Source organism: Lathyrus oleraceus, chromosome 4 (assembly GCF_024323335.1).
Source record: "Lathyrus oleraceus cultivar Zhongwan6 chromosome 4, CAAS_Psat_ZW6_1.0, whole genome shotgun sequence".
Classification (NCBI taxonomy): Eukaryota; Viridiplantae; Streptophyta; class Magnoliopsida; order Fabales; family Fabaceae; genus Lathyrus; species Lathyrus oleraceus.
The window spans coordinates 112,199,513-112,213,197 of NC_066582.1; the positions used below are offsets into that span (position 1 = coordinate 112,199,513).

A 13,685-nucleotide genomic window follows, 5' to 3' on the forward strand; every position below is an offset into this window, starting at 1 on the left:
TGATAGTTATGGAGGACGACAGATGTTACCAGAAGCCACTTAAACATGGGATCTGAAGGAGCATTCCTTAAATGATCTTTGATGAGTTGACAAGTATAAAATGAGGACTTCCCTACGAGAAAAAGACAAACAACTTACACCTTATACAAACATGACGATTGTGATTTCACCTATCTTTTTAGAAAAAAATTATCCAAATAATATTTATCAAGAACACTTCTAATCCCTCCCTTCCCTAAAAAAAATTAAATATATTTTATAAAAAAAAAACTCTAACCAAATAGACCCTTAATCGACTCAGTGTAAGATTTGTTTTATAGTGGATCTAATTGTCCTAGCTCAACAATATAATAAAATAAAATAACGATACTATTTACAAATTATTTTAGAAAACCTTTCCCTCTACATTCACGTGGTCTCATCTCATCTAGCTATTTACATGAGAAGCCAAAAAAAAAAAAAATCAGAAGCAAAGGTTGGTGGGGAAAAAGAAAAACTAGTAAACCATAAAAATTACTATACATAACACATTAATTAACAAAATAACATCAAACTAAACACTCTCTCCCAATCTAAAAACGTTAATATAAACCCAACATAGTCCATTTTTCTCACAAAAAACAAATCCAGCCAGAAAGAAAAATAGCCACCACCGCTTCTGTCCCTGTCTCTCTGTCCATCTTGTTTGATTCTCTCCCCCCATCGAAACACTCAATCGGGTCTCCCTTCACCGCCTTCTTCTGATCGGAGATATGGGTATCCTCTGCCGTTCTTCCCACACCTCCCAGTCTCACATCACTGAAATCATCATCACCAGTTTCTTTCGCCATAAGTCTTAGATCTTTCACTCCTTCCTTCTACATATACCTCGTACCTATACCCATGGCACGTTAAGATAACAAAAACAAAAACAAAAACAAACTTCCTTGAATTTACCTTTGTTTTATATACATGGCTGGTGAAAGACTCTTCACAAATTCTCCTGCAAGTAATTCAAACATGAATACTTTGTTTCATAGTCAACAACAAAACACTTCTCAACAACCTCTTGATTCTCTCTTTCTTTCTTCTTCTCTTCCTTTCTTCGGTTAGTTATCTTTAAACGTTGACTATTTTATGTATGGAGTTTTATTTTATCAACTAGTTCATGATATTTACTTCTTTGTTTTGTTGTTGTTCAGGTTCAAGAACTATGGTGAGTTTTGAAGATGCTCAAGGAGGAAGGAAAAGGTGCAACAGTTATCTCTTCAACGGATTCGATCTAGACGAAAACGGAGACGATGAGATGGATGACTACTTTCAACAATCGGAGAAGAAGCGGCGACTCTCCGTGGAACAAGTTCAGTTTCTTGAGAAAAGCTTTGAGGTTGAGAACAAGCTTGAACCGGATAGGAAAACCAAGATTGCTAAAGATCTCGGTTTGCAGCCACGGCAGGTTGCTATTTGGTTTCAAAACCGTCGTGCAAGATGGAAGAACAAGCAGCTTGAGAAGGATTATGAATCTCTTAATGATAGTTATGAGTCTCTTAAGACTGATTATGATAACATCCTCAAGGAGAAACATAGGTTACAATCTGAGGTATAATTTAATCATGTTTACTCTTCTTCGTATAAAACTCTTGGATAAATTTGATAACATGTGACTCTTGTTCAATATAGGTGGAAAGTCTCTCTAAGAAGGTACTTGCAAGAGAGACTCAAGAGAGGGAAAGTGAAACAAAGAAACTATTGCAGGAACCAGTAATGAATAAGCCATTGGTTGATTCAGTTTCTGAGGGTGAAGGATCAAAGTTGTCGATTGTTGAGGCTTGTAATGAAAGTAATCATAATAATAATAGCAGACAAGAAGATATAAGTTCAGCAAGGAGTGACATATTGGATTGTGACAGTCCATGTTACAAGGATAGAGTGTTGCAGAGAAATGTGTTTGAACCTGAATATCAATCAGACCTATCACAAGATGATGAAGATAATTTGTTGCCTCCTTATAACATCTTTACAAAACTTGAAGATGCTCATTACTCCAACCCGCATCATAACTCGTCTGGTTATGGATTTCAAGAGGACGACCATCATCATCACGCTCTTTGGTCGTGGTCCGGTTACTAGGTGGACGTTTGGATTCAAAGAAAACATGACAGAATCACAGTGATTTCAGATACTGAATAGATTCATGTCCATCTTGTTGTTGCTGTTGTTGTAATATGCATATATGTATCTTTGATTATGTTTAGTATTTACCTTTTTTGTGAAGAGTTCTAAAAGTGAGTGAGTGTGTGCGTAATAAAGTGAGAACAATGGCAACTTGGCAACAATATTCATTTCGTACCTGAAATGGTTGTGGCTTTTTAAGGATAGAAATGGCGGATTTTGTACCCCATTTTGTTGCATTGTAAATTAGTGGAACTTTCGGTTCTAATGTTAAAAAGAATTAATGTCTTGTTGAAAATTTTGATGTTGATTTAATTTCACAACAAAATTTAAATAGGAAATTAAATAGAAATCAGGATTTAGAGAAAGGAATAAAGAAGAGGGTCCCGCTCAAATTTAGAAGGAGAGAGAATCCTCTGACTGCTTGCATATTTGACGACATGATCCTGAAGTCTTTGGAGAGACCTCAAAAGCTCTAGAATTACAATGGAAATGGAGACTCGGACAAGTACGTTGAGCTTGTGGACGATCGACTAGATTACTACCACGCTGATGGACGAGTCTGCCTAACTGGGATAAGTCTCTCCCAAACATAAGCATAGATTTATGGTCTGAAATGTGTGAGGCTTTCACCGCCCATCTCACCGTTAGGAAAAGACAATCAGCCACCATGACCATTTTTAGCGGGATCGTACAGGGTAAGAAGGAGACCCTACGTGCATATATCGATCGGTTTACCAAAGTGGCGATGGTTGTTGGAGGTTAAAATGAGAGCTTAAAGTCTTAGATCTCCGAGAAGAGCCTTAGACATGATTGTGCTTTATGGGAGAAATTAGGGTGAAATGAGGCCCGCAAATTGAATGAATTGTTGAGTAAGGTGTAACCCCACACAACCTATGAAGAAAAGTTGTTAGCTGATGGAGGTTGCCGGGTACTGCGAAACGCTGGATCTAGTTAGGCACTAAACAAAGGTTTTGGACGGTCGAAAGATGAAAGTGAGTGTAGGCCCCATCTAAGGTTTGACTCATACACTCCCTTGAACACTTTGCAAGAAAGGATCTCGAATGAGTGTGAAAATATGGAGTTCAAAGAACTCAGGATAAGGAACTGATATCCAGTTAGGGAGTCTGTGCGAAATGATAAGTCCAAGTAGTCTTGTTCCTATAAGAGTCATAACCATAACACCAACGATTACATCCAGCTAAGGATACAATTGAAGGACTAATCAAGAATGGGGTGATTGTGTGAGTACACCAAAGGACGGAAAGAGGGTACGAAAGGAGTCCCTAAAGAAGAAGTTGGCAACAATGTTCATTTCATACCTGAAATAGTTATGGCTTTTTAAGGATAGAAATGGCAGATTTTGTACCCCATTTTTTGTTGCATTGTAAATTAATGAAACTTTCGGTTCTAATGTTCAAAATAATTAATGTCTTCTTATTAAAAATTTTGATGTTGATTTAATTTCACAAAAAAGTTTAAATAGGAAATTGAATAGAAATGAGTATTTAGAGAAAGGAATAAAGAAGAGGGCCCCGCTCAACTACAGAAGAAGAACCCTCTGACCGCTCGCATATTTGACGACATGATCCTGAAGTCTATGCGGGATGATAAGTCCAAGTACTCTCATTTCCATAAGAGTCACGATCATAACACCAACTATTACATCTAGCTAAAGGATGAAATTGAATGATTGATCAAGAAAAGGCAGTTGTGCGAGTACACCAAGGACGAAAGGAGGGATCAAAAGAAGTCCCCAAAGAGGAAGCAATCCCCTAAGAAATTTGTTGAAGTTGTGGTTGGGAACAAAGGAAAGGAATAAAGTAGTGGGGAATATGATGTGCATAAGGGGAAGCGTTAGTTCACTACTTTGACTATGGGAAACGCCTCAAGAGAAAGCAATCAGTCCCAAAGCATGGTAACGGCAAAGATCATTGAGTTGATGGCTATCAGCAAAAAAGAAGAAAGTACCTCCACAAAGAGCCCGGAGAGACCTATCCTCGGATTTCAAGATAGCGAGAAGTTTGAATGAATCCTCAAAGAAATCTTCCTTATGGTCATCATGACCGCGATCTCTAACTTTTACGTATCCAGAATAATGTTTGATGGTGGAAGTTCCTACAATATTATGTACTAAGGTCCCTTCTAGAAGGTGGCATTGAAGAAAGAAAAGGTGTGGCCCTATAAAAGGTTTGATCTCTTGGCCTTCAATGGAACTACGACTCAACCCTAGAAATATGTAGAACTGATGGTTACCCTAGAGGAGGGAAATATAACAGGATCTTCGACTCCTAGTTCCTATTTGTTCCTTGTAGGAATGTGTACAACTTCATTTTAGGAAGACTTTTTGCAGCAACGTAGTATGTAGTGGCTTCACCCGTCCACCTGAAGAGGAAGAACCACAACTTATACGATGAATCGACAATAATAAGTAAAGATCTTTCTATAGAAAATAAGATCCGCAACACCTTACAACAGGACTATAAAGAAGCTTAGTCTAAGGATATGGAGATCATTGTGACCTCTTTGATCGGACAACTAAAATATATATCCATCAAACCTCATATGAGTAAAGCAAGTCTTCAAGGTAAGACGAGCAGAAATAACCAACTCCACACAAATCTTACAAATGACTAACAAGTAGTGGAAATGCCACTTGGTTATGTTGATTTAGAGTTCTTTTTATTTCTGTAGAATCAAAACTATCACAATGTAATATAACCATTTCGGTTATGAAAGATGGTGACGATTTTGGGGAACAACCAAGGAGATTGAAATTCTGGTATAGTCAGAGTTCAGATGTTCTACACGAAGTCATGACATCTGATCCAACATTGTTACTAGTACAGCCAGACAGTTATAACAATTAAAATCCAGTACTCATATGCACTCAGTCACAGATGTCAAGGCATCTGAGAATATACCACCATGGAAATAAGAACATCCAGTTTTGTCCATCTAGGGCAAAGACACAGTAGAGATCAATCATAACACTTATGTTTATTGATCCTGCCCAATTGTCAGCATGATGTCTCAACATTGATTTGAACATCACTTGTTCCAATATTACAGAAGGGTAAACTGTAACAGACCAACCAGTCTATCAGTAACAGCAGTCAATAATGAATGTCATAACATTCTATTTTGCAATCAAACTGCAGGCTATGTGACAAGTCTGTTATTCCCTTCATAAACAGACTAGAAATAGACTGAGTTATCACAGACAAAATATAGTGTGCAGAAGGTAAAAACACCAGCAATTGTTGACCCAGTTCGGTACAACATTACCTACTCTGGGGGCATACCAAGCCAGGAAGAAGATCCACTATTAGCAGTATTAATTCAGAGTTAAACTTCCCCGTTTACAACTCTTCACTTAATCCCTACCCAATGCAATCTATACCTAGGAACTCCTAGATAGAAACCTCCAGTTTCCATTCCTATCACTACAATTACCATGTAATGTTTAAACAACTTGAACTTGCTTCACATCTTCGTTCAAGAACATAACCACTCTTGCCTACAGGCTTTGAGTTACAAATAATCTCATGCTTTCAAGCACTGAGAAACACTTGGTAACCTTCCCACAGGTTGGGAGGTTTACCTCACACATACCCCTAATTTTTACATTGTTTGAGGCTTACAAAACCTAGGTTACAATCTACTATTTATAACCTAACCACCCAACTGAATTTGGGCCTTCAGAAATCGCAGCAAACTTCTCCTTTGCTGTTACAAATCTAGCAGAAAACTTCTGCTACAATCAAGGTCTTCAATCTTTTAGTTCCTAAAATATCCTAAAATATCTCCATATTTAGAAACTGTATATTCACCAAATATTCTGATTGAATTTCTGCTAGGCTTGGACATCTTGAAAACCCTAAATCTATTTTCCAATCAAATCTTTTTATAACAGCTGGCCAGATCTCTTTGGAAAATAAGTAAATCTGGTTGTAATCCATGATTGAATGCGCCATCTAGCCATATCTTCAATCATCTAAAGATTGCCATTAATTGTGCAATCACAAAACACCAGACATTCATACTGAATGTTCTGTGTACAGGATGTCATGACATCGGGTCTAACATCCTGGAAAAATCTTGCATAATCCAATAATTCCTTTTATAGCTTTCAGCAGGTATAGCCATATCAGATGCCATGACATTGTGTATGTCATCTAAAACAATCCTGCATGAACATGTCTTTCATTTAAGCTCCAGCAGGTACAACCAATATCAGAAGCCTTGTCATTGTATGTGGCATTCTGAAACAATCCTGCTTACACATGTTCTTGAACTCCAACAGGTACATAGGATATCTCATGTTAAGACATCACACATGACATCTTGTGAACACTCTTTGTTTTACCAAAATTGCTGCCAACACTTAGAATCAACACCCATCACAAAGACTTTAAGGTGCTATCAAAAATTCCCCAATCGTATGACTAAAGCAATCAAAACCCATGATGACTTCTCAGCAAATGTACCAATAATGTCGAAGTAATAAAAATATTGAATCCACAAGGGCTGCTTCTAAAAAGACAAAATATGTGCAATTTATAAAAACTAGTTAAAAGGTGCGGTTTTCGAGTTTCAGTGCGAAAAGTAAATAAGATATTAAACTGAATTACGAAAGCGGCCAGGTTGTGTTTTAGAATCTCCTATTTCTCTATTGTTGATGTTTGATGCCTTGTATGAATGATCTTATAACTATAACGTCACGGTGAATTAACAAAATCGTTATAGCCGATCCATCGCGAAATAACTCACTAACCACTACTCAGAGCTTTCTATCCCTAGTCTGCCAGCATAAGTAGGGTTAGGCGATGTTCAGAATGTTAATTCTCTATGCCAATACTCGGGGTCTCCTATTCTTATTCAACTAGTGTAAGTACAACAATTGCCCTAGGTCCAACATATAGACTAATGACCAGTATTCCCTATGTGCCCAAAATCAATTTAAAAAAGTATCTCACATAAAAAGAATTATGAACAATAAGAAATAAAATGACATTATAGATCAAAAGTTTCATACAAAGTCAAATTAACATAGAATCCAAAAATATTGAAATAGGTTCATCATAACACAACCCAACCTAGAGAAGCTTAGTTGCTCATAATCCAGATAACAATACCATAATTGATAGATAAAAATAAAATAATAATTCCCTTGAAGTAATGGCCTCTAATGGCTTCAAATTCCCTAAAAATCACTCTTGATTCTCTCTAAATCGTGCTATTCTCTCCAATTTTCTTAACCCCTACCAAAGTGCAAAAATTCCCCTTAAAAAGAGCTCAGAATGGACTAGATGCGTCAGAAAAAGCCCAGAAAAAGGGATTATCGTACGCGTGATGACTTGCGCCACGCACGATGCAACATTTATGGCCCTAACGTGTACGCGATGTTGCATGATGGTGCATGTGATTATTTCTGAAGTTGCACTCTTTTTTGCTCCTTTTTCACTCAAATTTTCAATAAGTCCACAATCTTCACACTTAGCTATTTATTTGCTCATTCTTTGGTCTTTCTTCGTCATTTTGGCTCATCTTTCACTTGTTTTAATCTGATTCTTCGACTCAATCTATGTAATGGCGGACTATCATCACAACTCCATACTTGAATCGTTGCTTATCCTTAAGTAACTCGAATGCAACTTCATATTTAAACAGACAACAAGTCGCACAATAACAATCAAAATCACCATTAAATATTTCTTTTACCTGACCATTGTTCTAGCTTCCAACTTCTATGCGGAAAATTCAGAAAACATCCCTAACCCTTACAAGTACTCAACTTGTATCTCAGCTCACTTTGACTCACTCAATGGATAGGGTTATCTCTCAATCAACATGCAAAATAAATTATGCTTAGCTTGATCATGTTCTCATATAGTTCATCATAGAAATCACAACACACACATTAGAGGTCTTTTCAGGTTGTAACTTAGCTTATGTTTGGGTAGGATATTTTTAGGAAAGTAGGTTTAAACCTTTGGAGTTAAGTGCCTAGTTCTCCTTCTATCAGTATACCTCTTTGTTCCTTTTTTACGGTATTAGATATTTTTGGTCCTTCTTATACTTTCATTCTTTCTCTTTTCTCTTTTTTTGAAGAAGTGTCTTTTTCCACTTCTTTTCTTTTTTCTCAAATTTTTTGAAATTTTGACAAATATTCTCTAGTACCTTAACCCCAAACTTAAAACTTTGCTCACTTCCAAGAGCAACCCCAAACTTAATCTTTTTCATACACTTTAGGAACTATACTTCTACCTAACTCCAAAGATAGAGTGGAAATAAAATATCTTTCAACTTATATGGCTAAGAATTTTAGGCTACAACACCAAAAGAAAGGCTAAAGCTCAAAGTGGTTAGCAATAGATATACCTATTACTACATGGTGGTTTAAAAAGGCTTAAAGTTATAAATAAAATATTTCCTCAACGTGTGTTGGTTAAACCATATGAACTTAATAGGAAATAGATCATACCAGATAAAATAATAATGCATAGATACACTCATAAAGAAAGAAAAGTGAATAATGGAAATTTTTTGGCTTAAACCTTACTATGTGAGGTATTTGTAGGTTGAGTACAAGTTCGTTGATTATTTTCTCATCCTTCGCCTTCAAGTTGCTAGTTTCTATTTTGATGATCAAGTTTCTTTTGGATCATATGTTCAATGCTAAAGTGCTAAACTTGAAATTTGAAGAAAGAAACACAACTACAAACTTGTTTATTAAAGACGATGATCTGAATAATACAATGGGAGAGGAAGATCACTTATGATAACTATTTCTCTTCTCTAGGTTACATTTGAAAATAAAAATAAAATCTTCTAAAAATTAAAACATACTACATGTACTTTTCACATGTTATTGTTGCGGAAAATACCATGCATATCATGCATTGTATTGTTGAAGTCGTTGTTCTGCCTTGTCCACTCTGTGTGCATGTGATCTCTTCTCATTGCTTGCTCTTGATCTTGGTTTGTGAGGTAATTCTCCATTTCTTCAGCTGATGCAAACCAGGATCTTAAGCTCTGAGCCGACATATGGCCTTCTTGATTTTCATAGAAGTCTATAAACACGTGCAAATCTTGGAGGTCCAGCATACAAAGTGGGTGAAATTTTCGTTATCCACCTTGTAACCCCCGCTGTGTGAGCTTCCGTTCTTATTTCAATTTTTGATGCTTGTTGACCTTACATTTGATATGGTTGTTGTTGCTCTTGCAGCTGGTTGAATACTTTATCATTCCATTGTTAATTGTCTTGTTGATCTTTTTGAGCAATTTCTCCTTGATGCATGTTTTGCAACCTCCTGATGGTTGAAGCATTGAGCGGTGCTTTCAGACGGATCATCTCATTGTCGGTGTAAATTGGCACACCTGCCTTCCTACATAATTCATATATAACACAAAAAGGCCCACACACCTTTTGTATAATGTTAGCCATATATTTGATATTTTTAGCAATTAACCGTCGCAAATTAATAGGTTCATCCCTCGAAAGAGCTAATAGACCTAAACACCAATTCACAATTAATTGTGATTGATTATATGCGACCTCTAAAGTTTGAGTAAAAAATGAGGCCCACCCCTAGGAATTTGATGGAATTCTGCGTTTTTGAGACGTAGTGCTAACCCACGCTCTATCACCCACGCCGCCTCTGGCCTACAAAAAAGATCTAACATTACCTGGGCCATTTCAACTTTTATAACCTTGTGATCTTGCCTATAGTTCATGATGGCACACAGCGGAGGGGGTTGCAAATTAAAAAGAGAGTTTATATTAGAATGAGAATATTCAACGTACTTACCTCACACATAGGAGGTATAGGAGTTCACATCTTCAAATGTCGCAATCGATTAAAATTCTAGCCCGATACTTTTATTTGTTTCATCTATCAAATTATTAAAACTTACCCATTGCCTTTGTTGTAAAAGCTCTCATATTTCTTCAAAACCTTGCAAATCATTCAAAACTGTTGAAATACAAGAGACTAAGAGACATTTGAATAAACCGTGTGTTTGAAAAGCACTAAGGAGACTTTATTATATATAGAGAGAGATTAAAACTAATTACATGATATATTCGATGTGAGACTATTCGATATAGAAATATTTTTAACACTATATTTAAAAATATCAACACTCCCCCTCAAGCTTGAGCATATAAGTCAAATTCACCAAGCTTGTTACATATATAATTAGTTCTGGGGCTTCGTAGGGATTTTGTAAACACGTCTGCCAATTGATGATTAGAGTTGACAAAGTTTATGACGATGTCACCTGATTCGATTTTCTCTCTAACAAAATGACAGACTATCTCAATATATTTGGTCCTCTCATGGAAGACTGGATTTGAAGTAATGTACAATGCAACTTGATTATCACAAATAAGTGTCATTGGTCTTGCTTCTTCAATTCGAAGTTCCTTGAGCAACTTTTTTAACCAAATAAGTTCACATGTTGCCATTGCCATGGCCCTATACTCTGCATCAACGCTTAATCTTGCAACTATGTTTTGTTTCTTACTTTTCCAAGATATAAGGTTTCCTCCAACAAGTACACAATACCCAGAGGTGGATCGTCTATCAATGGGTGACCCTTCACAATCAACATCGAAGTATCCAAATATCTGAGTATGTCCTTTATTTTCATACACTAGAACTTTTTCTGGAGCATATTTGATGTATCTCATAATCCGAATAACAACATCCATGTGTTCCTGACAAGAGGAATTTAAGAACTAACTTACCATACTAACTTCAAAAGAAATGTCTGGACGAGTGACTGTGAGATGATTCAACTTTCCAACCAATCTCCTATACCTTCCTGAGTTAGATAGAGTTAGATAGAGGATCTTATACTTAGATCCATAGGAGTATCAGCTGGTTTAGCATTCAGCAAACTTGTTTCTTCCAAAATATCCATAGTATATTTTTGCTGAGAAATCACCAAACCATCTTTAGATTGGGCTACCTCAATACTCAATAAATAACAAAGTTTACTAAGATCTTTTGTCTGAAATTGATTCGAGAGATGTTGTTTTAACTGGAGTATACCCTGATGATCACTACCAGTTATGACAATATCATCTACATACACAATAAGATAAATACACCCTTGGGATGAGTGACGATAAAAAACAGAATGGTCAGCTTCACTATGGACCATACCAAACTGTTGTACTACAGTGATGAATTTGCCGAACCAATCTCTCGAAGATTGCTTAAGACCATAAAGAGACCTGTGTAACCTACACACCATATTCGATGACTCCCCTTGAGCAACAAATCCAGGTGGTTGCTCCATATATAATTCCTCTTCAAAATCACCATGTAAAAAAGCATTTTTGTTGTCAAGTTGATAAAGAGGCCAAAGTCGAATGGCCGCAATGGCTAGAAGAAGTATAACAGATGCCATCTTGGCTACAGGCAAGAAGGTATCACTATAATTCAATCCAAAAATATGAGTGTATCCTTTGGCTACCAAGCGAGCTTTAAATCGATAAATCTTACCATTTAGACCAACCTTCACTGTATAAAGCCAACAAAAACCTACTAAAGATTTCCCATGGGGTAGAGGAACCAGTTCCCAAGTACCACTGCTTTGAAGAGCACACATTTCATCAATTATTTCTTGCTTCCACTCAGGGTGAGATAATGCTTCACCTGGAGTTTTAGGAATAGAAATATAAGACAAAGACGACAAACACGTATACTGCAAAGGGGAAACACGATGATAACATAAATCAATATAATATGGAGAAGGATTTTGTGTTTGACGTATACCTTTTTGAAGGGCAATCGGAAGATCAGACTCAGGTTACAGGATCAGATTCGGTGATGGAGGAGGCGTCGGAGGAGAGTCTGCAATGACCTCAGGGACAAGTATGACCTCAGAGACAAGGACGAGAGGCATTGGATGACAATGTTGATATGTTTGAAGTGGTCGAGAAGTGAGGGGTCAGGAGCCCTCGAATGATGGGGGATAATGGTAGGAGGGACATTAATAACTGCCGGAAAAGGTGTGGGAGTACGTTTTTGAATGGGTTCTTGAGTTATGTGACTGGACTCGAAATATGGAATTGACTCGAAGAAGGTAACATCGGATGATACGAGGTATCATTGTAGAGTATGTGAATAACAATAATAACCTTTTTGGGATCAATGATAACCAAGAAAGACACACTTTAGTGATTGAGCTGATAGTTTATCAAGACCAGGAGAGACATTGTGTACAAAACATGTGGACCCGAAGACTCGGGGAGGAATTAGGTGACGTGGGGAATTGGGAAAAAGGATTGAATGAGGGATTTTATTGTTAACGATAGATGGGGGCATGCTATTTATAAGGTAACATACCGTTAGCACATCATCCCCCCAAAACCGAAGTGGAACATTACCATTGAGAAGTAAGGTTCGAGTGGTTTCTACAAGATGCTGATTTTTGCGTTCGGCTACCTCGTTTTATTGAGGTGTGTGAGGGCAATATGTTTGACGGAGAATACCATTACGTGACATAAAAATTTGAAATTTTTGGGATAACTATTCACGGGAATCGTCACTTCTTAAGGTACGGACAAACACATCGAATTGAGTTCTTATTTCTTGATAGAATTATTCAAAAATAGAAAATAACTCATATCTATTATTCATTAAAAATAACCATGTGCAACATGAAAAATCATCAATAAAGGTGACAAAATACCTTGACTCAAGAGTAGATATAGTACGCGAGGGACCCCAAACATCGGTGTGAACTAAAGCAAAAAGGGACAAAGCTCGTTTATTGACTCGATTTGGAAATTGATCACGAGTGTGTTTCCCCAGTTGACATGAATCACAATGTAAATTAGATACCTTCAATAAATTTGGCACCAACTTATGTAGTTTGGAAAGATTGGGATGACCTAACTGAGAATGGATATTGAGTGGAGAATATATGGTTGAGCATGTCTGAGATGACACTGAGACGTAATAAAGGCCTTGAGACTCACATCCGACACCAATCGTCCATCCCAAACTCTGATCCTGCAGGGTAACATTATTGTTAGTGAAGGTGACATTATAATCAAGAGAACGGGTTAAACGACTGGCTGAAAGTAAATTAAAGGGACAATTAGGTACTTAGAGGACATAACTAATAGAGAGAGAAGGTAGAATTTGAACAATACCAATCCCTTCAAATAGGATTTGAGAACCATTGGCAAAAGTTATAGTAGGTAAGAAACCAGATGTAGAGAGGGAAGAGAAAAAAAATTATTACCGGTAACATGATCAAATGTACTAGAATCAAGGACCCAAGGTCCAAGAGAAGATGGTTGAGAGAGACAAGCAGATGAATTACCAGTGTGTTCTACCGAAGCAGTAGAATCTAAGTTCTGATAATTCTGATACCACCTGAGAAGATCATCATAGTTTGGCGTAAAGTTATGAGGAGCGGCCATGAGTATCAGATCTGAAACAGTTTCCCTATGGAGAGTGGGGTGGTGGGAAAATTTCCAGGATCGTCCATCGGACATGCTGTCACGT

The 13,685-nt window shown here is 37.0% G+C and overlaps 1 protein-coding gene across 1 annotated transcript; it reads left to right on the plus strand.

Annotated features, from left to right (window-relative positions):
• Window positions 1-518: 518 nt before the first annotated feature.
• On the plus strand, window positions 519-2,378 carry LOC127073840 (homeobox-leucine zipper protein ATHB-54). Its single transcript, XM_051015069.1, has 3 exons — window positions 519-1,087; window positions 1,182-1,579; window positions 1,660-2,378. Exons 1-3 carry the CDS (start codon window positions 952-954, stop codon window positions 2,107-2,109), a joined length of 984 nt encoding a protein of 327 aa, XP_050871026.1. The 5' UTR covers window positions 519-951; the 3' UTR covers window positions 2,110-2,378.
• Window positions 2,379-13,685: the final 11,307 nt, after the last annotated feature.

Coding starts and splice junctions, on each gene's coding strand:
- LOC127073840 (XM_051015069.1), top strand. CDS start 952: ATGGCTGGTGAAAGACTCTTCACAAATTCTCCTGCAAGTAATTCAAAC. Junction 1,088..1,181: donor TTCTTCTCTTCCTTTCTTCG/GTTAGTTATCTT, acceptor GTTGTTGTTCAG/GTTCAAGAACTATGGTGAGT. Junction 1,580..1,659: donor AACATAGGTTACAATCTGAG/GTATAATTTAAT, acceptor TGTTCAATATAG/GTGGAAAGTCTCTCTAAGAA.